General features: G+C 44.7%; 1 protein-coding gene across 1 annotated transcript; it reads left to right on the plus strand.

Annotated features, from left to right (window-relative positions):
* Positions 1 to 4,920: 4,920 nt before the first annotated feature.
* LOC141113877 (olfactory receptor 5AR1-like) lies at positions 4,921 to 5,853 on the plus strand. Its single transcript, XM_073607207.1, has one exon. The coding sequence runs from the start codon at positions 4,921 to 4,923 to the stop codon at positions 5,851 to 5,853; it is 933 nt and encodes a 310-aa protein (XP_073463308.1).
* The last annotated feature ends 20,347 nt before the right edge of the window (positions 5,854 to 26,200 follow it).

Consider the following 26,200-nt stretch of genomic DNA (forward strand, 5'->3'; position numbering starts at 1 on the left):
ATTCCACTGAGTTGGTTTTGCTGTATTTGAGTTTTTTTATTGTTTTTTATATGCAGTGGATATAAAGTCTACACACCCCTGTTAAAATGATGTAAAAAAAAGATAAATCATTTTAGAAACTTTCCACCTTTTATTGTGACCTATAAACTGTACAACTCAATTGAAAAACAAACTGAGTTGGTTTTGCTGTATTTGAATTAGTTCTGCCTGTATACAAGAAACGGATACAGATTTTTTTTTTACAGGGATGCTAATAATTATCAGTCATTATTTCATTTGTAAAAACTAATACAACCTAATGGATGTTTTTCTTTCACAGAATCGCATGTACGGCCCTTTAAATGCACGGTCCCGACTCTGCATATGAATTCATTCAACAGAAGTTTTATCCATAGTGCAGTACGTATTAACAAGGTGTTTATTTAAAATATTATCACTTACAGTTAGAGTTAAAAGCAAACAGCTCCTAGTGACAGCGGGGCTCGAAGGTACCCATGTCACTTCTGGTATCAGCAGAATGTCACCCAGCTCCACCCAACATGTGTCGTCACGGTCACATGACTTTGTCAGGGGTATCGAAATATAGAATATATAGGATATACAAAAAAGGAAAAGGATAGTTTTTTTCCTTACAGCAGAACTTTCTCATAACTGATTTGTTGGTCTGAGATGAGGTAAATATTTTTTTTTTAGATACAGGGCAGGTAAATAGTCACATTTATTTTTTATACAAGCTGATAAATATGCTGCTGTTGTCACTCTACACATTGTATGCTCATGTGTTTCTTTGATGTAAACATATATTAATAATCTATTAAATGTTTTATTTAAGGTAATTTTTATAATTCATCTGGTTGTTTCCTGTGTTTGATATTTCACTGTTTATGTTAATAAGGAATTAAGTATTGACACATGATTATGACATTTCCTGATTAATCGTTCATTTAAATATTAATTATCTTTATATTTAGTTATATGAATATTTCTTCATATTTGTACAGCTCTGTAGAGGAAGTCTCCTTTGTTACATTAATAATCATAAACAGCACTTTGGTCCTTACTCATCAAATTGCAAACATTGATAAATACTCTTTCAGACATTCTAAAATTCAAGGGGATCTGTCATGAGAGAATATTGGAGACTACCATTGCTGATCTCCCCCTTTAAGAATGTTGGTTTGCTGACCATTATGCTGACGCTTTGAATATGGGTTTGAGTTGCTGACCCATAACATGTACAGGGATATAGTAAGTATTTCAGACACTACTCTCATACTCACTTAAAGCATGCTTGTTCCAGGTCTGTGCTTTGCCACGTCTTGCGCGCATGTTAATGTAGATTTAACCTGTAACTGGGTGACATTTAGATTTCTCTCTGCACTGTGTACAGTTGTCATTTTACCCTCAAGATCCTTTTTGTCACTTTTTTCATCTTTTCTTTTCAATTTTAAAGCAGCTGATCTCCTGCAGCCTCTTTCCGCTCCTTCCTGTCTACCTGCACTCACTTCATTGTCAGCTGCACATCATTGCTCTAGAGCAGACTTTTTCAACCAGGGTGCCTTGAGGTTTCTTCAGGGGTGTCTTTGCAGAATGCCTACAAATTGCCCAAAAATTGTATACAAGCCAGCTGTTGGATCAGGCCTGCCTTTTAGTTACACAAAAGTCACAGATTTTGTGCATCATTACGACATTCTAGCCACCGGCATCCTAACAACCAATGATGTCATCAGTTGGTAAGGTGGATGTCGATCACCTACTGTATTTATTGGCGTATAACACGCGCCAGCGTATAGCGCGCACCCCAAGTTTAGGAGGGAATTTTAAAGAAAAAAACTTTTAGGAGGGAAGTTTAAGGAAAAAAACTTACATTTGAAGTGTGTATCTGCAGCCTTGCCCAGTGTCCATCTGCAGCCTTGCCCAGTGTCCAGCCTTGCCCAGTGTCCAGCCTTGCCCAGTTGCAGCCTTGCCCAGTGTCCATCTGCAGCCTTGCCCAGCCTTGCCCAGTGTCCATCTGCAGTCTTGCCCAGTGTTCATCTGCAGCCTTGCCCAGTGTCCAGCCTTGCCCAGGGTTCATCTGCAGCCTTGCCCAGTGTCCAGCCTTGCCCAGTGTTCATCAGCAGCATTGACCAAAATAGCAGCAGTATCGATTAATTTGAATTATTGCGCCGCTCGTCTCCCAGTCCCGCCCATTAGCCCGGCTCCTATGATGGACACATCACCGGTCCAATGGCGGGGCTAGGAGGCGGGACTGCGAGCAGAGCCTAGCCTAGCCGAGTACACTCGGCTCGGTCTTTTTCGGCGACGCTCGCAACTCTCCCACTCAGCCAGCAGCGAGGCGGGACGGCGTCACTACGAGCGCAGCCGAGAAGAGCCGAGCCGAGTACACAGTACACTCGGCTCGTTCTTTTTCGGCGATGCTCGCTCCTCTCCCACTCAGACAGCAGGGAGGCGGGACGGCGTCATTACAAGCATTGCCGAGAAGAGCCGACCCGAGTGTACTGTGTACTCGGCTCGGCTCTCCTCTGTCTTTTTCGGAGGCGGCGGTTTTACCCCTCACAAACAGGGGGGATCAGCGTATAACACGCACACGCGATTTTCCCCTGATATTAAGGGGAAAAAAGTGCGTGTTATATGCCGATAAATACGGTATATAGCATCCTTGTGTGACCCTCCCCTACCTCTCTCCGTCAGCACTGAGGTTACTAAGCAGACTGATGGAGAGAAACTGAGAAGGAAGAGAAACGCTGGAATACGAATAAGTACCAGTGTGCAAAAGTGTATTTGCTTTGGAAGAATAAATCACTGCTAACATTGGGTGTCCTATGTTTGTGGACATTGCTGCATTATGTAAAATTATGTGTCAGAACGGCTTCTTAAATTTTTAATCATAGGAACAAGAGAGAGAATGACAATGCAAGACAACAAATGACAGACAGTTGTCACTCCATAATAGATGCGTATCCCTATGGCTGGATCACCAGGGTTTATTATAGGGTATATTATTATTTAGTATCTAAACTCATTTTTTTTTTTTTTTTGATAGAGTGAGGGATTGGAACCTCTGTCAGGTTTTTAGTGCTATCTGTGTTCCAGCTGAGGAGATTCACCTTCTCTTATTGTCCTAGTGACCATTGTCTGGGAGTCTGAAAGTGATGGGAAATTCAACATTTTGAGTTGTCGCCAGAAGACGAGTAGAGGGGAAATCTTCCAAAGGGGACACTTGTCTGAGAGGGGATTTGTCTTTGTCTTTACTTTGGAGAGCTTGCTATTGACCTCCTGTTGTGTCTACAGAACAGAATGCTAAAGGGAAATTTCCCAGCGTGACACATATGACAGAAAAACTAACAGGGATTTCACCCTTTCTTATGCTATCCTAAATGAAGAAAAAAAAAAGTTTGAACTGGCCATACATTATACAATTTTTTTTAATTCAATTTTCCTTTCGATTTACCAAAACCATATAATATGAGGTCAAACCTAAACACTTTTAATGTGTACGCAGTCAGGCAGGCCCTTGCACTACATAGTTGAAGGTAAATCTAAAGAAAATTGAACAAGAATTGTATAGAACAACAATTGTATAGAGTATGGCCAGCCTTAGTTATACAGTAGTACCTTGGATTACGAGCATAATCCATTCCAGAAGCATGCTTGTAATCCAAAGCACTCGTATATCAAAGCGGGTTTCCCCATAGGAATCAATGGAAACTCAGCTAATTTGTTCCACAGTGACTACTGGTGTATGCAGTACTGTATGTGGCCAGAGGTGCGGTGGGCACCGGTGTATGCAGTGCCGCATGTAGCCAGAGGCGCGGGGGTGCTGGAGACACTCAGATGCTCAGACACTCGGGAATGGAGTCACCTCTGGCCAAATGCGGTACTGCACACCCCAGCGACTTGAATCCTGCTTGTCTTAGGAGTCAACGCTCGCAAATCGAGTCAGGATTTTTTTTTTAAATAGCTCGTGTTGCGAAACGCTCGTTAACCGCGTTACTCGCAATCCGAGGTTCTACTGTACTTTAATGAGAGCTACAACAGATTTAAACAACATATGAGATGACCTTGCCAAGTTCCAGCGTATATGAGATTTTAGTGATTAGATCTACCTTAAAGTGGTTGTAAAGACAGAAGGTTTTTTTTTTTTTGTATCTTAAAGCATTCTATGCATTAAGATCAAAAACCTTCTATGTGCAGCACCCCTCCCCAGCCCCCCTAACACTTACCTGACCTCCCTCGGATTCAGCGACGTTGCACTAGAGGCTCGGCTGTCCGGGACTCTCCCTTCTCATTGGCTGAGACAGCAGCTTGTTATTTTTAAATGAAAAAAACAAGACTTTAGTATGACTGTAAGGTAACTTCATGCTATTAATATTGATAAATGAGGGCCTTTACCTGAATTTCCTGTAGTGAGGTCTCACTTTATGGCAAAGAAGAAAATACAACAATCTACCAGGCTGATTTTTTTCATCTATAGAAATTATTGTATTTCACTCTTCTAATAAAGGCAGGACTATGGCAAAAAATGCAATCATCATTTTTTTTCAGGTAAGGCCAAAGTCCAAATTTCGTTTTTTTCTGATGTGGCAGGAATAAGTGACTTTTCCCTGTCTCATGAATGATGGAAGTTTTATAACATTAAACATTGATGATAGTAACAAGAAACCAATTTCAGTCAACTTCAGTCAACATCTTAACTTTTCCGGCAGAATTTCTCACTTCATGTTTTAGATTGTCATAAGTTAAGTCTTCCTTTAAGACACAGGATAGCGTGACTTATACTTTATTTGTAGGTTTCGATTGTTTTAAAAAAAAAAAAATCTAAATGTAAGGCTTGATTTTGTAGTGTTTTGGATGATTAACAGCTGAAACATAGATAAGAGTAACTTTTCTCCTATTTTAAACACAAGGAAATATATTGGAATGGGAAATTGGACATTACTGAATGAATTATTTCTCTCTGGATTGTCTGACCTTCCAGCTCTTCAGCTCCCTCTGTTTCTCTTCTTCCTTCTCATCTACCTATTTACAATATTCTGGAATTTGCTGATCATTTTCCTCATAGTCACTAACTCTCACCTCCATGTACCTATGTATTTCTTCATTGGGAACCTGGCTGGTTTGGACCTCTCTTACTCCTCATTAACCGTCCCACGCATATTATTTGACCTTCACGCCAACAGAAGAAAAATTTCCATAAATGCCTGTATAACCCAAGTCTTCTTCTTTATATTCTTTGCCAGTTGTGAGGCTTTTCTGTTGACTGCCATGTCCTATGATCGATATACCGCCATTTGTAAGCCATTACATTACACACAGATCATGTGTTGGAAAGTGTGTGCACAGTTGGTGTCCATTGTGTTGTGTCTCAGCGTTATCCATTCTTTAAGTCACACACTTTATGCCCTAAAATTAACATTTTGTGGATCAGATATTATAGAAAGCTTCTTCTGTGACCTTCCACAATTGTTTAAGATCTCCTGCAGTGACATCTACTTCAACATAGTGCTTATTCTTCTCTTGGGTGGCTTCCTTGGAGTTGGGTCACTCATGTTGACCTTCCTGTCATATGCCTATATATTCAAAACAGTTCTTAAGATTCAAGCTAAGGGTAATAGGAGTAAAGTTTTCTCTACTTGTACCTCTCACCTAACAGTGGTCTTTGTATATTTTGGCTCCATTTTTTTTAATTATTTTTGGCCAAGTACTTATCGTAACTCTTCTGGGGACAAAGTTGTGTCTGTGTTTTACACAGTGATCCTTCCTCTCCTCAATCCTCTCATCTACAGTCTGAGGAACAAGGATTTCAAAAAAACATTTCATAGTGGCTTCGGAATGATCTTTCCACCGAAATAGAGATACTGTACATAAAGATAGATACCTACTTTTCATGACCAATGTAGGAAATCCATTGAACAGATGTTTATTTTAATGTGCATCTCTAATCAGAACTCTTTTTTATGTTTGTTTTGGATAAAATTTAAAATTTGTTTAAACCCCCATTAGGTTTTGATTTTTTGTTGTGTTTTTTTGGGAAGATTTTTTTCCACATTTCCTGTCTCAATGTTTACCAACACAGAGTTTGAATCTACCAAGTAGGACACAGACAGGAAAAAATCCAAGAAAAAAAATATTCCAGGAAATTAAATAATAATATAATATAATTTTGTTGCCAGCGGTTTAAACATTAATGGCTGTGTGTTGTTGAGTTATTTTGAAGGGACAGCAAAATTATACTATTAAACAAGCTGTACACTCTTTACATTGTAGCATAGTGTCATTTCTTCAGTGCTGTCACATGAAAAGATATAAAATATTTACAAAAAATGTGAGGGGTGTACTCACTTTTGTGAGATACTGTATGTACTGCTCTGACGATCTTATTACTGCAAAACATATCAGAGACTCACTAAGGCCTCATGCACACTGGAGGTTAAAATAACCTTATAAAAACGTCTGTAGCTTTGCAGTGAGTTTTTCAACTTTTTAAAATGTTTTTGCAGTAGTGTTTTTTAGCGTTTTTCCGCATTAGCGTTTTAGCATTTTTTTTTTTTTCCAATGGATCAAAAACGTTAAACGCTGGTGAGTGACGCTTTTGAGAGTTTATCGACGTTTTATAGCGTTTATCAGCGTTAACGCGTTTTTTCAGCTGAAAAACGTCTTTCAGAACCCACTAGTTTTGTTTTTTTTTTTACTGCTCAAAAACGCCACTGCCAAAAACTGCTGATAACAGCCTATATATGCATGGACACATAGGATAACATGATGGAGAGTTTAATGACTGTAGAAAAAAACGTCAAAGCCAAAAACAGCTGCAAAAACAGCTGCTGTAAAAACGTCAAAAAACGTTGTTGGTTGTTTTTTTTTTGCACAGCCTATTCTTGGAGCCAAGTGGACCATTCAACAGACTCTCCCCCTGCTTACGGCCCGTTTGGTTCACTTTTTGTCAAAATAAAAGCGCATATAGCCATTATCATATAGTACTTTTTAACTGAAGTTGGTATTGCTACAGCCAAAGTTAAAATTTCAACTTCTGACAGACATAACTGATAACTCACTTCCCAGAAATACCTTTAGGATACATATAAATGAGATCAATGAAAATCTCAGCTCTGTACCAAACTTTCTTGGGGGGGGATAGATTGTTCTGCCATTTTTTATTGATGTCTCTTATGCCATGTTCAGTGTTTCCTCACTCACCTCTGTGACAGGAGTCACTTTGGGTGGGGGGCTTGTGGAACCCAGAATCCCTTGGAGAGCACTGGAATCTCCTTGTTCAGCTCCCTCGCCCCCTCCTATGTGTAAGTAACCCTGTGTCTATTAGGGGTACAGGGTGACCGAGAACCCCAGGCTGATCTGCACTAGTCAGACACACTGTACAACCACACTGAAATGTGTGTGTGTATATATATCTATATATATATATATATAGATATATATATATCTATATATATATATAGATATATATATCCCCTTCCCGCCGACCGTACACAGATATGCGTACTCGGCTTTCTGGGGTTATACCGGGATGATGCCTGCAGCTGCAGGCATCATCCCAGTACCGTTGTTTACAGCGGGCGATTATCTACCCGAGTATAACAACCGATGCAGCTAAAAGCAGCTCGGCTTTTATACCGGAGGAGCGGGAGGGGACATCCCCCCCTCCCACCGCCTCCCGCTGCTCTTACCGGGCCTCCCGTGCGATCGGGAAGCCCGGTGTCCAATTGGCTGCCTCCGGCGGCTGTGGGCGGGCTGGAACAAAGCTGTGGGAGGCTTCGTTCCAGCCTTCTCATTGTAAACGCGGAAGTGACGTCATGACGTCACTTCCCATTTACTCGGCTGCCAATGGCGCCGGTTTTTAAAAAAAAATACAGTATTCAAAATCGCTGTTTTCGGCGATCTGAATACTTTGAAGTGCAAAGGAGGGATCGGGGGTCTTTTAGACCCCCGATCCCTCCATAAAGAGTACCTGTCACCACCTATTACTGTCACAAGGGATGTTTACATTCCTTGTGACAGCAATAAAAGTAAAAAAAAAAAAAAAACATTTTAAACACAATTTATAAAGTATAAAAATAAATAAAATAAATTAAAATTTTTTTTTTTAAAGTGCCCCCGTCCCCGCGAGCTTGCGCAGCAAAGAAAACGCATACGGAAGTCGCTCCCGCATATGTAAACGGTGTTCAAATCACACATGTGAGGTATCGCCGCGATCATCAGAGCAAGAGCAATAATTCTAGCCCTAGACCTCCTCTGTAACTCAAACCTGGTAACCGTAAAAAAAATTTAAAGCGTCACCTATGGAAATTCATAGGTACCGTAGTTTGTCGCCATTCCACGAGTGCGTGCAATTATAAAGGGTGACATGTTTGGTATCTATTTACTCGGCGTAACATCATCTTTCACATTATACAAAAAAATTGGGGTAACTTTTACTGTTTGGATTTTTTAAAATTCATGAAAGTGTCCCTTTTCCAAAAATTTGCGTTTAAAACACTGCTGCACAAATACCATGTGATATAAACTATTGCAACAATCTCCATTTTATTCTCTAGATTCTCTGCTAAAAAAATATATATAATGTTTGGGAACTCTAAATAATTTTCTAGCAAAAAATACGGATTTTAACTTGTAAACACCAAATTTCAAAAATAGGCTTAGCCAATATATATATATATATATATATATATATATATACACACAGTATCTCACAAAAGTAAGTACACCCCTCACATTTTTGAAAATATTTTATTATATCGTTTCATGTGACAACACTGAAGAAATAACACTTTGCTACAATGTAAAGTAGTGAGTGTTCAACTTGCATAACAGTGTAAATTTCCTGTCCCCTCAAAATAACTCAACACACAGCCATTAAAGCAGAGTTCCACCCACATTTTTGACTCCTCAGCATCCCTCACTAATCTGTGCACTCTAAACCAATTGGCAGTTACTATTTTTTTCTGTATGCATTTTTCACTTCCTCCTCCCTGGCCGTGGCCCTGCGCGTCATTTCCGGTTTGCAATGCCTCCTGGGAGATGTGTGTCATCAATCCCAGGAGGCAATGGGCATGGCCTGGCCATAGCATTGCATTATTTTAAAACCAGAAATGACGCAATGCAAGGCAGCGGCCAGCGCCATTTTTAAAAAGGGTAACCAGGCTTTTGTTGCCATTGTTATAGCTTTCGATGCCGAGTGATCGGCGGCGGTGGATCCATGTGGGTAACAAGCAGAGCAGCATCACTAAATACCAACTGAGGATGGTAAGCATCTCAGCTCTGTTTGCAGAGCCAGGGGGACAGCACAGCCCAGCCACAGCATGTATAAAAGAGCAGAATGATAAGGGCAATGTGATGGGGACAGTGTGATGGGGGCAATGTTATTGGGGAAGTGTAATGCGAGCAGTGTGATGGGGCAGTCTGATGGGGCAGTGTGATGGGAGCAGTGTGATGGGGCAGTGTGATGGGAGCAGTGTGATGGAAGCAGTTTGATGGGGCAGTGTGATGGTGGCAGTGTGATGGTGGCAGTGTAATGGGGCAGTGTGATGGGGGCAGTGTGATGGGAGCCGTGTTATGCGAGCAGTGTGATGGGGCAATGTGATGGGAGCAGTGTGATTGGAGCAGTGTGATGGGGCAATCTCATGGGGCAATGTGATAAGAGCAGTGTGATGGGGCAATTTGACGAGAGCAGTGTGATTGGGGCAATGTGACTGGGGCAATATGATGGGGCAGTGTGATGGGGCAATGTGACAGGGCAGTGTGATGGTGAAATTTCATGGGGGCAGAGTGAAAGGGGCAATGTGATGGGACAATGCGGCGAGAGCAGTGTGATGGTGCAATCTCATAGGGGCAATCTCATAGGGGCAGTATGAATGTGATGTGGGCAATGTAAGGGGGACAATGTGACGTAGGGCAATGTCATGGTGCAATGTCATGGCCAATCTCACGAGGGCAGTGTGATGGGGGCAATCTCATGGGGGGCAGTGTGAAGGGGCAATGCGATGAGAGCAGTGTGACGGGGCAATGTGAGGGGGATATTATGATGGGGCAGTGTGATGGGGCAATGTGATGGGGCAGTGTGATGGGGTAATGTGATGAGAGCAGTGTGATAAGAGCAATGTGATTGGGACAGCGTGATGAGAGCAATGTGATGAGAGCAGTTTAAAGGGAGTAATGTGATGGGGCAGCGTTATGGGGGCAGTGTGAGGAAAGCAGTGTGATGGGGGTAATCTCATGAGGGCAATTTGATAAGAGCAGTGTGATGAGGCAATCTGATGGGGCAATGTGATGAGAGCAGTGTGATGGGGCAGTGTGATAAGAGCAGTGTGATGGGGCAGTGTGATGGAGGCAGTGTGATGGGGCAATGTGATGGGGCAATGTGATGAGAGCAGTGTGATGGGGCAGTGTGACAGAGCAGTGTGATGAGAGCAATGTGATGAGAGCAGTTTAAAGGGAGTAATGTGATGGGGCAGCGTTATGGGGGCAGTGTGAGGAAAGCAGTGTGATGGGGTAATATCATGAGGGCAATTTGATGAGAGCAGTGTGATGAGGCAATCTGATGGGGCAATGTGATGAGAGCAGTGTGATGGGGCAGTGTGATAAGAGCAGTGTGATGGGGCAGTGTGATGGGGCAGTGTGATGGGGGCAGTGTGATGGAGGCAGTGTGATGGGGCAGTGTGATGGGGCAATGTGATGAGAACAGTGTGATGGGGCAGTATGACAGAGCAGTGTGATGGTGCAATTTCATGGGGGCAATCTCATGGGGGCAGTGTGATGGGAGCAGTGTGATGGGGGCAGTGTGATGGAGGCAGTGTGATGGGGCAGTGTGATGGGGCAATGTGATGGGGCAATGTGATGAGAACAGTGTGATGGGGCAGTATGACAGAGCAGTGTGATGGTGCAATTTCATGGGGGCAATCTCATGGGGGCAGTGTGATGGGAGCAGTGTGATAGGGGCAGTGTGCTGGGGCAGTGTGATGGGAGCAGTGTGATGGGGCAATCTCATGGGGGCAATGTGATAAGGGCAATGTGATGGGGCAATGTGATAAGAGCAGTGTGATGGGAGCAGTGTGATGGGAGCAGTGTGATGGGGCAGTGTGATGGGAGCAGTGTGATGGGGCAGTGTGATGGGAGCAGTGTGATGGGGCAGTGTGATGGAGCAGTGTGATGGGAACAGTGTGATGGGGAACAGTGTGATGGGGAACAGTGTGATGGGGCAGTGTGATGGGAGCAGTGTGATGGGGCAGTGTGGGGGAAGTGTGATGGGAGTAGTGTGATGGGACAGTGGGAGCAGTGTGATGGGACAGTGTGATGCAGTGTGATGGGAGCAGTGTGATGGGAGCAGTATGATGCAAGCAGTGTGATGGGGGCAGTGTGATGGGAGCAGTGTTATGGGAGCAGTGTTATGGGAGCAGTGTGATGGGGCAGTGTAATGGGGCAGTGTGATGAGGGCAGTGTGCTGGGGCAGAGTGATGGGAGCAGTGTGATGGGGACAATCTCATGGGGCAATGTGATAAGAGCAGTGTGATGAGGCAATGTGATGAGAGCAGTGTGACAAGGCAATGTGACAGGGGCAGTGTGACGGGGCAATGTGACATGGGGCAGTGTGATGGGTGCAATGTGACGGGGCAGTGTGATGGTGAAATCTCATGGGGGTAGTGTGATGGGGCAATCTCATGGGGGCAGTGTGATAGGACAATGCGGCAAGAGCAGTGTGACGGGGCAATGTGACATGGGGCAGTGTGATGGTGCAATCTCATAGGGGCAATCTCATAGGGGCAGTGTGATGGGACAATCTCATGGGGCAGTGTGAAGGGAGCTGTGTGATGGAGCAATGCGATGAGAGTAGTGTGACGGGGCAATGTGAGGGGGACAATGTGACGTGGGGCAGTGTGATGGTGCAATCTCATGGGCAATCTCATGAGGGCAGTGTGATGAGGCAGTGTGAAGGGGCAATGCGATGAGAGCAGTGTGATGGGGCAATGTGAGGGGGACAATGTGATGGGGCAGTGTGACGGGCAGTGTGACGGGGTAATGTGATGAGAGCAATGTGATGGGGGCAGTGTGATGAGAGCAGTGTAAAGGGAGCAATGTGATGGGGCAGTGGGATGAAAGCAGTGTGATGGGGGTAATCTCATGGGGGCAATTTGATGAGAGCAGTGTGATGGGGGCAGTGTGATGAGAGCAGTGTGATGAGAGCAGTGTGATGGGGCAGCGTGATGGGAGCAGTGTGATGGGGCAGTGTCATGAGGCAGTGTGATGGGAGCAGTATGATGGGAGCAGTGTGATGGAGGCAGTGTGCTGGGGCAGTGTGATGGGGCAATGTGATGAAAGCAGTGTGATGGGGCAATGTGACGGGGCAGTGTAATGGTGCAATCTCATGGGGCAGTGTGATGGGAGCAGTGTGATGGGAGAAGTGTGATGGGTCAAACTCATGGGGGCAATGTGATAAGAGCAGTGTGATGGGGCAATGTGATAGGGGCAATGTAATCGAAAGCAGTGTGATGGGGGCAATGTGACGGGGGCAATGTGACGTGGGGCAATGTAATGTGGGGCAGTGTGATGGTGCAATCTCATGGGCAATCTCATGAGGGCAGTGTATGGGGCAATCTCATGGGGGCAGTGTGAAGGGGCAGTGTGATGGGGCAATGCGATGAGAGCAGTGCGATGGGGGCAATGTGACGTGGGGCAGTGTGACGGGACAGTGTGATGGTGCAGTCTCACGAGGGCAGTGTGATGGGGCAATCTCATGGGGGCAGTGTGATGGGGCAATCTCATGGGGGCAGTGTGATGGGGCAATGTGATGAGAGCAGTTTGAAGGGGCAATGTGAGGGGGGCAATGTGATGGGGCAGCGTGATGGGGTAATGTGATGAGAACAGTGTGTGATGAGAGCAATGTGATGAGAGCAGTGTGATGAGGGCAATGTAATGGGGGCAGCGTGATGGGGCAATGTGATTGGGGCAGTGTGATGGGGCAATGTGATGAGAGCAATGTGATGAGAGCAGTGTAATGGGAGCAATGTGATGGGGGCAACGTGATGGGGCAGTGTGATGAAAGAAGTGTGATGGGGTAATCTCATGGGGGCAATTTGATGAGAGCAGTATGATGGGGCAGTGTGATGGGGCACTGCGATGAGAGCAGTGTGATGAGAGCAATGTTATGGGACAGCATGATGGGGGCACTGTGATGGGGGCAGCGTGATGGGGTAATGTGATGAGAGCAGTGTGATGGGGGCAGCGTGATGGGGCAATGTGATGAGAGCAGTGTGTTGAGAGCAGTGTAATGGGAGCAATGTGATGGAGGCAGCATGATGGGGGCAATGTGAGGAGAGCAATGTGATGAGAGCAGTGTGATGGGGAAATCTCATGGGGGCAATTTGATGAGAGCAGTGTGATGAGCAGTGTGATGGGCAATGTGAGGGGGCAGTGTGATGGGGGCAATGTGATGGGGGCAGCGTGATGGGGGTAATGTGATGAGAGCAATTTGATGGAGCAATGTGATGAGAGCAGTGTGATGAGAGCAATGTGATGAGAGCAGTGTAATGGGAGCAATGTGATGGAGGCAGCATGATGGGGGCAAAGTGATAAGAGCAATGTGATGGGGGCAATGTAATGAGAGCAGTGTGACGGGTAAATGTGAGGGGGCAGTGTGACGGGGACAATGTGACGTGGGGCAGTGTGACGGGACAGTGTGATGGTGCAATCTCATGGGGCAATCTCATGAGGGCAGTGTGATGGGGCAATCTCATGGGGGCAGTGTGAAGGGGCAGTGTGATGGGGCAATGCGATAAGAGCAGTGTGATGGGGCAATGTGATGGGGCAGCATGATGGGGTAATGTGATGAGCGCAATGTGATGGGGTAGTGTGATGGAGGCAGCTTGATGGGGGCAATGTTATGGGGCAGTGTGATGGGGGCAATGTGATGAGAGCAGTATAATGGGAGCAATGTGATGGGGGAAGCGTGACGGGGCAGTGTGATAAAAGCAGTGTATTGGGGTAATCTCATGAGGGCAGTGTGATGGGGCAGTGTGATGAGAGCAGTGTGATGGGGGCAATGTGACGGGGTAGTGTGACAGGGCAATGTGATGGGGGTAATTTGATGAGAGCAGTATGATGGGGCAATCTGATGGGGGCAATGTGATGAGAGCAGTGTGATGGGGCAATGTGAGGGGAGCAATGTCATGGGGCAGTGTGATGGGGCAATGTGATGGGGGCAATGTGATGGGGGCAGCATGATGGGGGTAATGTGATGAGAGCAGTGTGATGAAAGCAATATGATGGGGGCAGCGTGATGGGGCAATGTGATGGGGCAGCGTGATGGGGTAATGTGATGGGAGCAGTGTAATGGGAGAAATGTGATGGAGGCAGCATGAGGCAATGAGATGAAAGCAGTGTGATGGGGGTAATCTCATGAGGGCAATTTGATGAGAGCAGTGTGATGGGGTAGCATGATGGGGGCAGTGTGATAAGAGCAGTGTGATGGGGCAGTGTGATGGAGCAATGTAAGGGGGGAAATGTCACGGGGCAATGTGATGGGGCAGCGTGATAGGGTAATGTGATGGGGCAGCATGATGGGGGCAATGTAATGAGAGCAATGTGATAAAGCAATGTGATGGGGCAGTGTTATAAGAGCAGTGTGATGGGAGCAGTGTGCTGGGGCAGTGTGATGGGGCAATGCGATAAGAGCAGTGTGATGGGGCAGTGTGACGGGGCAATGTGACAGGGCAGTGTGATGGTGCAATCTCATGGGGCAGTGTGATAGGTGCAATCTCATTGTGCAGTGTGAAGGGGCAGTGTTATGGGGTAATGCGCTGAGAGCAGTGTGACGGGGCAATGTGAGGGGGCAATGTGATGGGGCAGTGTGATGGGGCAATGTGACTGGGGCAGTGTGATGGGGCAGTGTGATGGGGCAATATGATGGGGTAGAGTGATGGGGCAATGTGACAGGGTAGAGTGATGGGGCAATGTGATGAGAGCAGTGTGATGGTAGCAGTGTGATGGGAGCAGTGTGATGGGGGCAATGTGACGGGGGCAGCATGATGAGGGTAATGTGATGAGAGCAATGTGATGGGGCAGTGTGATGGGGGCAATGTGATGAGAGCATTATAATGGGAGCAATGTGATGGAGGCACCATGATGGGGCAATGTGATGAAAGCAGTGTGATGGGGTAATCTCATGGAGGCAATTTGATGAGAGCAGTGTGATGGGGCAATGTGATGGGGGCAATGTGATGAGGCAGTGTGATAAGAGCAGTGTGATGGAGCAATGTGACGGGGCAATGTGATGAGAGCAGTCTGATGGGGAAATGTGATGGGGCAATGTGATGGGGTAGCGTGATGGGGACAGTATGATGGGGGCAGTGTGATGGGGCAATGTGACGGGGCAGTGTGATGGGAAAGTGTGATGGGGCAATGTCATGGGAGCAATGTGATGAGAGCAGTGTGATGGGGCAATGTGATGATAGCAGTGTGATGGGGCAATGTGATGGGGCAATCTCATGGGAGCAGTGTAATGGGGGTGATCTCGGAGGGCAATGTGATGAGAGCAGTGTGATTGGGGTGATCTCAGAGGGGGCAATGTAATGAGAGCAGTGTGATGGGGCAATGTGATGAGAGCAGTTTAATGGGGCAATGTGATGAGAGCAGTGTAATGGGGCAATGTAATGAAAGCAGTGTGATGGGGCAATGTGATGAGAGCAGTGTAATGGGGGGCAATGTGATGAGAGCAGTGTAATGGGGGCAATGTGATAAGAGCAGTGTAATGGGGCAATGTAATGAGAGCAGTGTGATGGGGCAATGTGATGGGGCAATGTGATGAGAGCAGTGTAATGGGGGGCAATGTGATGAGAGCAGTGTAATGGGAGCAATGTGATGGAGGCAGCATGATGGGGGCAATGTGATAAGAGCAGTGTGATGGGGCAATGTGATAAGAGCAGTGTGACAGGGGCAATGTGACGTGGGGCAATGTGATAAGAGCAGTGTGACAGGGGCAATGTGACGTGGGGCAGTGTGACGGGACAGTGTGATGGTGCAATCTCATGGGGCAATCTCATGAGGGCAGTGTGATGGGGCAATCTCATGGGGGCAGTGTGATGGGACAATGCGATGAGAGCAGTGTGGTGGGGGGTAATGTGATGGGGGGAGTGTGATGGGGCAGCATGATGGGGGTAATGCGTGATGGGGCAATGTGATGGGGACAGCATAATGGGGGCAATGTGATGAGAGCAGTGTAATGGGAGCAATGTGATGGGGGAAGCATGATGGGGCAGTGTGATGAAAGCAGTGTGATGGGAGCAATGTGATGGGGCAGTGTGACAGGGCAATGTGATGGGGGTAATTTGATGAGCGCAGTATGATGGGGCAATCTGATGGGGCAATGTGATGAGAGCAGTGTGATGGGGCAATGTCATGGGGGCAGTGTGATGGGGCAATGTGATGGGGGCAGCGTGATGGGGTAATGTGATGAGAGCAGTGTGATGAGAGCAGTGTGATGGGGCAATGTGATGAGAGCAGTGTAATGGAAGCAATGTGATGGAGGCAGCATGATGGGGGCAATGTGATAAGAGCAGTGTGATGGGGCAATGTGATGAGAGCAGTGTGATGGGGAAATGTGATGAGAGCAGTGTGATGGGGCAGTGTGACAGGGGCAGTGTGACGGGGGCAATGTGATGTGGGGCAGTGTGACATGGGGCAGTGTGGCGGGACAGTGTGATGGTGCAATCTCATGGGGCAATCTTATGAGGGCAGTGTGATGGGGCAATCTCATGGGGCAGTGTGATGGGGCAATGCGATGAGAGCAGTGTGGTGGGGGCAATGTGACGGGGGAGTGTGATGGGGCAGCATGATGGGGTAATGCGTGATGGGGCAATGTGATGGGGGCAGCATGATGGGGGCAATGTGATGAGAGCAGTGTAATGGGAGCAATGTGATGGGGAAGCATGATGGGGCAGTGTGATGAAAGCAGTGTGATGGGGTAATCTCATGAGGGCAGTGTGACAGGGCAATGTGATGGGGTAATTTGATGAGAGCAGTATGATGGGGCAATCTGATGGGGGCAATGTGATGAGAGCAGTGTGTGGGGGCAATGAGAGGGGGGAATGTCATGGGGGCAGTGTGATGGGGCAATGTGATGGGGCAGCGTGATGGGCGTAATGTGATGAGAGCAGTGTGATGAGAGCAATGTGTTGGGGGCAGCGTGATGGGGCAATGTGATGGGGCAGCGGGATGGGGTAATGTGATGAGAGCAGTGTAATGGGAGCAATGTGATGGAGGCAGCATGATGGGGCAATGTGATGAAAGCAGTGTGATGGGGTAATCTCATGGGGGCAATTTGATGAGAGCAATGTGATGGGGCAGCATGATGGGGCAGCATGATGGGGGCAATGTGATGAGAGCAATGTGATGAGGCAGTGTGATGGGGCAGTGTTATAATAAGAGCAGTGTGATGGGAGCAGTGTGCTGGGGCAATCTCATGGGGGCAGTGTAAAGGGGCAGTGTTATGGGGTAATGCGATGAGAGCAATGTGACGAGGCAATGTGAGGGGGGCAATTTGACGGGAGCAGTGTGAGGGGGCAATGTGATGGAGGTAGAGTGATGGGGCAATGTGACGGGGGTAGAGTGATGGGGCAATGTGATGAGAGCAGTGTGATGGGGGCAGTGTGATGGGGCAATGTGATGAGAGCAGTGTAATGGAGGCAGCATGATGGGGCAATGTGATGAAAGCAGTGTGATGGGGTAATCTCATGGAGGCAATTTGATGAAAGCAGTGTGATGGGGCAGCGTGATGGGGCAATGTGATGAGCCAGTTTGATAAGAGCAGTGTGATGGGGCAGTGTGATGGAGCAATGTGAGGGGGTCAATGTCACGGGGCAGTGTGATGGGGCAATGTGATGGGGGCAGCGTGATGGGGGTAATGTGATGAGAGCCTTGTGATGAGAGCAATGTGATGGGGCAGCGTGATGGGGCAATGTGATGAGAGCAGTGTGACAGAGCAATGTGATGGGGCAATGTGACGGGTTAGAGTGATGGGGCAATGTGATGGGGTAGAGTGATGGGGCAATGTGATATATGCAGTGTGATGGAGGCAGCGTGATGAGAGCAGTGTGATGGGAGCAGTGTGATGGGGCAGTCTGATGGGGCAATGTGCTGGGGCACTGTGCTGGGGCAGTGTGCCGGGGCAGTGTGATGGGGGCAATGTGACGTCGGTAGTGTGACGGGGCAGTGTGTTGGGACAATGTGAGGGGGGCAGTGTGACGGGGAAATGTGATGAGCGCAATGTGATGGGGCAATGTGATGAGAGCAGTGTTGTGAGAGCAGTCTGATGGGGCAATGTGATGGGGTAGCGTGATGGGGACAATATGACGGGGGCAGTGTGATGGGACAATGTGACGGGGCAATGTCATGGGAGCAATGTGATGAGAGCAGTGTGATGGGGCAATGTGATGAGAGCAGTGTGATGGGGCAATGTGATGAGAGCAGTGTAATGGGGCAATGTGATGGGGCAATCTCATGGGAGCAGTGTGATGGGGTGATCTCAGGGTGCAATGTGATGAGAGCAGTGTGATTGGGGCGATCTCAGAGGGGGTAATGTAATGAGGAAAAACACAAGGGGAAAGGCGCCTCTGGGTGTAGTATACAACAAATTTATTAAAAGGCAATGTGCAAACAACTCACATTTGGATGATTAAAAAACAGCATGTAATAGATTGAGGAGATGATCCATCATAGTCCGTCAGGTCAGTCATGATAACCTCTGCTGGCTTGCCGAGCGTGTGGCTTGCTATACACCGCTGAAGCCGGCCGCGGTGGTGATGAGATTCAAAGCGAGGCCAGGAACGTAGATGGAAGTCAGGCCCGGGTTTGTGACGTCACTGGAAAGTGACGCATTTCCTGAACGTACGGGCTACGATGTCACGGTAGCCCGTCAGAGCTTGACGAAGGAGCGCGGCTACCGTAACATCTCATGAGGGCAGTGTGATGGGGCAGTGTGATGAGAGCAGTGTTATGGGGGCAGTGTGACGGGGCAGTGTGACGGGGCAATGTGATGAGAGCAGTGTGATGGGGCAATGTGACGGGGGCAGTGTGATGAAAGCAGTGTGATGGGGCAATGTGATGGGGCAGTGTGACAAGGCAATATGATGAGAGCAGTGTGATGAGAGCAGTGTGATGGGGCAATGTGATGGGGCAATGTGATGGGGGCAATGTGATGAAAGCAGTGTGGTGGAGCAATGTGAAGAGGCAGTATGACGGGGCAGTGTGACAAGGCAATGTGATGAGAGCAGTGTGATGAGAGCAGTGTTATGGGGCAATGTGATGGGGGCAGCGTGATGGGGCAGTGTGACGGGGCAGTGTGACGGGGCAATGTCATGGGAGCACCGTGATGAGTGCAGTGTGATGGGGCAATCTGATGGGGGCAATGTAATGAGAGCAGTGTGATGGGGCAATGTGATTGGGGCACTGTGCGGGCATTGTGGTGTAATGGGGCACTGTGTGGCACAGTGATGTTATTTTGGCACTGTAGGGGGCATTGCAATATGATGGGGTACTGTGATCTGATGGATGCACTTTGTTGTTATTGGACAAATTTTGATACAGAGTTATGTTATTGTTTTTGGGGGGGATTATTTTATGTGATGGGGTAATGGGTGCAGTTTTTATGTTATGGTGTCACTGTGGGGGCACTGTGATGTGATGAGTCGATTCAATTCACATTTTAGCTTTGTGATGTGAACATTACATTCAAATGTGGTAAATAATTAAATGGGTGGCAACACATGTAAGCACTATGATGCTGGTAACATGCGTGAGCACTGTGACTTGCACTTTTTGCAGCAGATTTCTGTATTTCTGGAATAATATTCCTTGTACATGCAGATATACTTCCTGGCTCCTGGAGGAGGAGGAATGAAGGAGAGGTTTGCATAGCTAAGGGGCAGCAACTTCCTCTGACACTGCCGTTGCTATGGAAACCCAACCTGCAGTCCATCACCTTTACCCTCAGCGTCTTTAGCAAGGCAGTAGTTGTCTTGGAGGTGTGTTTGGGGTCATTATCATGTTGGAATATTGCCCTGCGGCCCAGTCTCAGAAGGGAGGGGATCATGCTCTGCTTCAGTATGTCACAGTACATATAGGCATTCATGGTTCCTTCAAAGAACTGTAGCTCCCCAGTGCCGGCAGCACTCATGCAGCCCCAGACCATTGTTACCCATTTACTATATTTGAGATTTAATATCCCTCAGACATGATTTGGGTTAAATGAGAGTTCTTTGACCATGAGTGAAAGCTTTAACACGATAACAAAAATGTATTGGTATGTAGTAAAGTAGGCCTAGACTAATACACAGCAATCTATCTAATTGCACAGGAAAAGGATAAAAATCATGGATTACATGAAGGAATACAGAGTATATTCCTTAAAACCTTAATCTACAAACAGTAGGACAGAAAAGACATAATTTAAACATATTTAGTTCCAATAGTTGCCAGGCTATGACCCACAAAGGTTCCATTTGGGTTCCACCAGGACTGGCTACATCTCCAATCCCTATACTTTGCATAAGTCAGACCCCTTTAATGCAATTCCTTGTCCCAGACTATTTTGAGCAGGAAACTTAACCTTGTAAGTAGATTACATTTTCAGGGAAAAGAAGTATACATGACGGACTGGCCACGGCCCCTCATTGCATATTCAAACATGGGATCCTTTGAAGTGAGTATGTGTAGAACAATGAGGTTTGGGTCCCATTGTTTGATAGGCAAGCCTAGGCACCGACTTGTCTGTCTAACATAGACTTCTGGGAAGCTATGTTACATAGATACAAAGCCAACTGAAATATATTCATAATTACAATATTTTACAGCTATTAATGGAGATTTCACATAAACTCATAAGGCAACAGATGGCCCCTTGTGGCCAGTTGAGAATATGAAACTCGGCCACACCTAAAATAATGGTTTATGTGTAATCTCCTTTAATATTTGGAACTTTTGGCTTTGCCTTCTGAAACAAAAAAAAACTCTTTGAGAAAAAAAACGTTTAAATTCTCCATCTCTACAGTCCACATTTCTGGATCTCAGTATCGGTAGTCATCACTTGTTCTGGATGTAATAAGTCCATAATAAAAATCATAAGAGACAAAACACCAAAAAAAACAAGAACAAAAAAGAACATACAGTAATGGCCTTTGGAACAGCTTTCCTGGCTTTCTTAGATTATACTTTATTAATGTGGACAAAGGTAGAGAAAGAAAAACACGGGTACTTTTAAGACATATGCCTTCAAATGAATGCTTATCTTATCATTCTGAGTATTAAGGACATTTGATTAGAATTGTTATAGATATACTGCGACATAATACTGAGACTCTTTCCCAGTGACACGTGTAACAATTTGAATGGTTACGCTCTGCAGCCAGGTTGTCTGATTTTCATCCCCCATCTTTCTTCCTCCATTGTCATATGCCTGCAAGTAACTCTGTCCTGCCTTCTGCTGAATACCACTGTGTGTGTATGACTCTTCAAGTGTCCAGGGGGATCTTGTTGCCATTGCAACTCACCACTAACTCCTTTTACTGAAACTGTGTTCAGTTATATCAACCCTGATGGGCTAAAACCTTGGCTGTTGCCAAACATTTGTGCATATAGCTCCGTCCTTGGCTACCATGTGTAGTTACTGTACAAGTCCTGCCTTTAGCAGGCTATGGAAGAGATCATAACTTTAAGAGGTCTCAGTGCAGATTAGGAAGTGTCAACTAAGCAGACAAAAATAACTTGATTTCAGAATACGGATAAGTGTGACGTCACCAGTTTCTTGTGGCTTCAGGGACAATCAAACTAAATTACTCTTAAGTACAATTGTACTATACTCCCTGCTATTTGCTAATCACTATGAGTCTCACAAGTCCCAGTATATCTATATGATATTCAAGCAATGCTCTTTGAACTTAGTTATGGCACAAAAAAGAAAACTGACCAACAAAAAAAAAATTGACCAATGACCACATATGATGACTGCCACATATTAGGACTGTAAAGAGGATTGTGTGTCAAATATACAAAGAAAAGTCACATGACTGTTGCTGGTGTTACTGTTACTATTGTCATAGTTAAGTAATGGTGAACCTTGGCACCCCAGATGTTTTGGAACTTCATTTCCCATGGAGCTCAACTACACTGCAGAGTGAATAAGCATCATGGGAAATGTAGTTCCAAAACATCTGGGGTGCCAAGGTTCGCCATCACTGTCATAGTTGGTAATAGCTACAATGACATAAAGTTATATAAAACAATTATCCAATGTCGAAAGAGAAAAAAAACGAAACAGAACTGTTGGAACCTGGCCCAATCCCCAATATGCTATAGGAAAGCTTTAATATTCTATATCAACATTTTTAACTGTTTTAAATGTTCTCCATACTCCGCTCTTTTTTTTTTATTTCACCATAGTGAAACCAAACTCAAGAATCACCAAAAAATAAAGCTGATATCGGAATGAAAGAAAAATAGTTAACATTAAAAGAAAAAAGGCACATATTTAATGCTGCCTCAAACTGAGATTTGTGATACCCCTTTCTCTTTAAATTGTTAAAGAGCATTGAATCTGTATTTTGTTAAACAAAAAAAAAAATGAAACTGCCTTCCAACATTGCAGCTAATCAACGCCCTCTCTCGGTAGTGATTAACATATTAATTGATTCTCGGTGAAGACCAATTTGCAAGTCAAGCAGGCCACAAGAAGTTGCATTAGAGAGAGGACAGAAACTCTGTTTAATGAAACAGACCACCAAAAAAATATATATATATATTTTAGAATTTAGTTAGGCCTGACTGCAATTAATTCCTTTCAAGTTTTCTCCTTAAAACAAACATAAAAACTATGCTTTAAGGTCCTCTGTGCTTCAAAGTAATTTGCCCAGTCTGGGTCCGCTTTGGATTATCCATCCATGTTTGTGTATTTACCCTAAAATACAAAACTCAAAAACCATTAATAACACCTCACTCTACCTCTCTGGGAGGTTTCCAATGACTACACTAGTTGTGGATGCTTGGAACCACCTTCCAGCAGAGATAATGAGTCCATCAACAGTAAGTACAGTCAAAAATACACAGACACACCCACATATCTGTACTCTGACAAACAAAAAGTTATAGGAAAACTTGGTGGGTTTGTAAGTACTTAAAGTTTAAGAAGACAACATGTAGACCTAAAACCTTCACACATATTAACAGGACATGAGTCAATTTGGAAGGAAAAACAAAAAACAACACATACTGAATCCATAAGATGCCATAAGTTGCAAAATAATGTATTATCATTTACTTTCCCAGTGTCAGAGTGAATGAAATTCACTCCAAGCCCCAGGAAAGGAAAAAAGAAAAAGAAACAACAAAATCCCTAGAGTTTCTCAGTTATAGGGATTGAGATTTCATATCTATGCACAGGTTCATTTATTTGAGAATAAACTTAAACTTGTAAAAAAAAAAAGGTATAAATGTAAACTGGTAGCAGTACTGAGCTCATTACAAACGGAAACAAAAATACAAAGCATGCGCATTAATGTAATCACATTTCTTATTGATGGCCATCCAACAATGGTGTGTACACACCCCTAAAAAAAATAATCTTTGTTTACACATAGACAATTCATACATCCATTACATCACTCAGACACACACATTCATTTAGATTGAATCCCATACATTCTGGATAGAGAGAGCTTTGGTAATTGCAAATGAATTGTTAGGCATTTCTGGCCACTGGGAGAATACAAAAGAAAGAGAAAAAAAAACAATGGAATATTATACTTTACCTTCTGTTAGGCGTGAGTATTTACGCATATGTACAGCTATCCACATACAGCTGCTTTATATGAAAATATACTTTCAGAAACTCACTTAACCTGAAAAAAGATAACTTGTAGACAACAGTTATTACTCTACCCCCCTCTCTTTTTTTCTTTAACCTATTTAAAGCAAACCATACAACATTCTTATGTGTACATTGGTAAATGGTCAATGACATTCCCACTTTGACCTAGTGAAACTAAAATGCCATAGACCTCTAAAACATAACCTATATCTTGTATTTCATCCCTGGTTTTAGTGTACTGGTTTGGTTCCCGATGGACAAGTTACTCCCTCCAGTTTTCCAATTAAAGGATTCAATAACGTTTCTTTTAAAGGATTGGAATTCTTTCACAAACGCATCCTGTTCTCATTTTATTTGCCTAATCTCATACCATAAAGCTTCATTCTCTGCCTTAATAGTTGAGGAAGGGATGTATGATTTCGTATTTTCATATTTATCACTCCTAGGCCCTTTACCCCAGCGTGGTGAGTACACTTCCATGTCACACCTCTTTGTTGTATATTGATTCTGTTTTAATATCTTTTCACCAGAAGACAAACAAAACTGAGCAATGTGACCGAATAACCCACAGATGTAGCATTAATCTTTTGTAAAGTATTAAAGCGTCTCTTAACAACCGGTGTGGTTTTAGGCTGAGAATATTCAATGGCTAAAACCTGATTCACAACTTTTCTTCTGCATATGAGATATAGGGGCACTTTCAAAAGAGCTCCCACCTTTCAATGAGTTGTTGAAATTAGCGCATACTCCAGATGGAGATAATTTCCTGTTGCATCTAGAAATACTCAAACCGGTTGCATTACAATCTATGGTATGTGCAGATTGCACAAGCTGCCCTGGGCTGGAAGATGTAGACAATTGTTTACATTTACTCTCTGCAGCCTTCAGCCTATGTGCCTGCTGAACAACCTCTCCCTGCTCGATTTGGTTGTCTTTTGTTGGTTGCCGGTGGCTAGCATTCAAATTTGTCATAGAAACTCTTATGCCCTGTACACACGATAGGATTTTTCGATGGAAAATGTGTGATAGGACCTTGTGTAGGCTCCATCACACATTAGGAATTTCCGACACACAAAGTTTGAGAGCTTGCTATAAAATTTTCCAACAACAAAATCCGTTGTCGGAAATTCCGATCGTGTGTACGCAAATCCGACGCACAAAGTGCCACGCATGCTCAGAATAAATTAAGAGATGAAAGCTATTGCCTACTGCCCCGTTTATAGTCCCGACATACGTGTTTTACATCACCACGTTCAGTACGATCAGATTTTCCGACAACTTTGTGCAACCATGTGTATGCAAGACCAGTTTGAGCCAACATCCATCGGAAAAAATCCATTAATTTTGTTGTCGGAATGTCCGATCAATGTCCGACCGTGTGTACAGGGCATTAGAGTACTGATATTACTTTTGGCTATTTCTAGATACTCCTTGAGAGATATGTTTTGCAACAATAACTGTCTGTAATTGTTGGCCAACCAGCAAGCCGCAAAAATTAGTGCAGTCTTACGTTTGCTGTATTTTTTCTCTGTAAGCTTTATATTTACATACTCTTGTGTCTGATCCCATGGGCTTTTAGATTCTGCCATTGCTCTTATTATTTCAGAGCTATTTTTAACTTTAGTAATTCTGGCCATCAATTTCTCCATGATGTACAAGTTCATTGACGATACAACAATACACCACAGAACAGACTTCAGAATCAGTAGTCTACCACTTAGAATATGCACAAGAGTGGAGACACAGACATTAAAATAACACTAGTATCTCCACAGAATAGAGTCTACACCCAAGAAAGAAAAGATAGAGGAGACGTGCTGAACAACAGAGATGGAGATACAGTATGTACAGTATACACACCACAAACAATAGCACTGATATAAGCACACAAGGAATAATAGGGTAACCCTCTAGGTTAACAATAGAAATGTAAACATAGCCGTGTTTACACCAATAGCTGTTACACCCAATTCAGTTTAAAAAAAAACATACAAAAAACATAAAAATACTATACGACAAATTAAGCTTTTCAAATTATTGGTAGGATTTCTCCTAACAAAAAAAAATCTCAAGGTATAATATAGTATGCTAAATGTACCTTGCGCTCTAAAATGAATTGTTCTCAGATATTAGCTTCAGTAGCCAGACTTCCACAGTTTGGTAGTTTAACAGAAAACAATGAGAATATTACTGCTTGTAAATTACCACAGCAAAAAACTAACAAACAACTCTCTTGTAGCTCAGTTTCAATGTCCTACACAAAAATACTATGCCTTTAGTGGACACATCATTTAAATAAAAAACAAAAACCTGTTGAACCTTTTTAACAAAAGTGGA

Source organism: Aquarana catesbeiana, linkage group LG12 (assembly GCF_042186555.1).
Source record: "Aquarana catesbeiana isolate 2022-GZ linkage group LG12, ASM4218655v1, whole genome shotgun sequence".
In the NCBI taxonomy this organism is placed as follows: domain Eukaryota; kingdom Metazoa; phylum Chordata; class Amphibia; order Anura; family Ranidae; genus Aquarana; species Aquarana catesbeiana.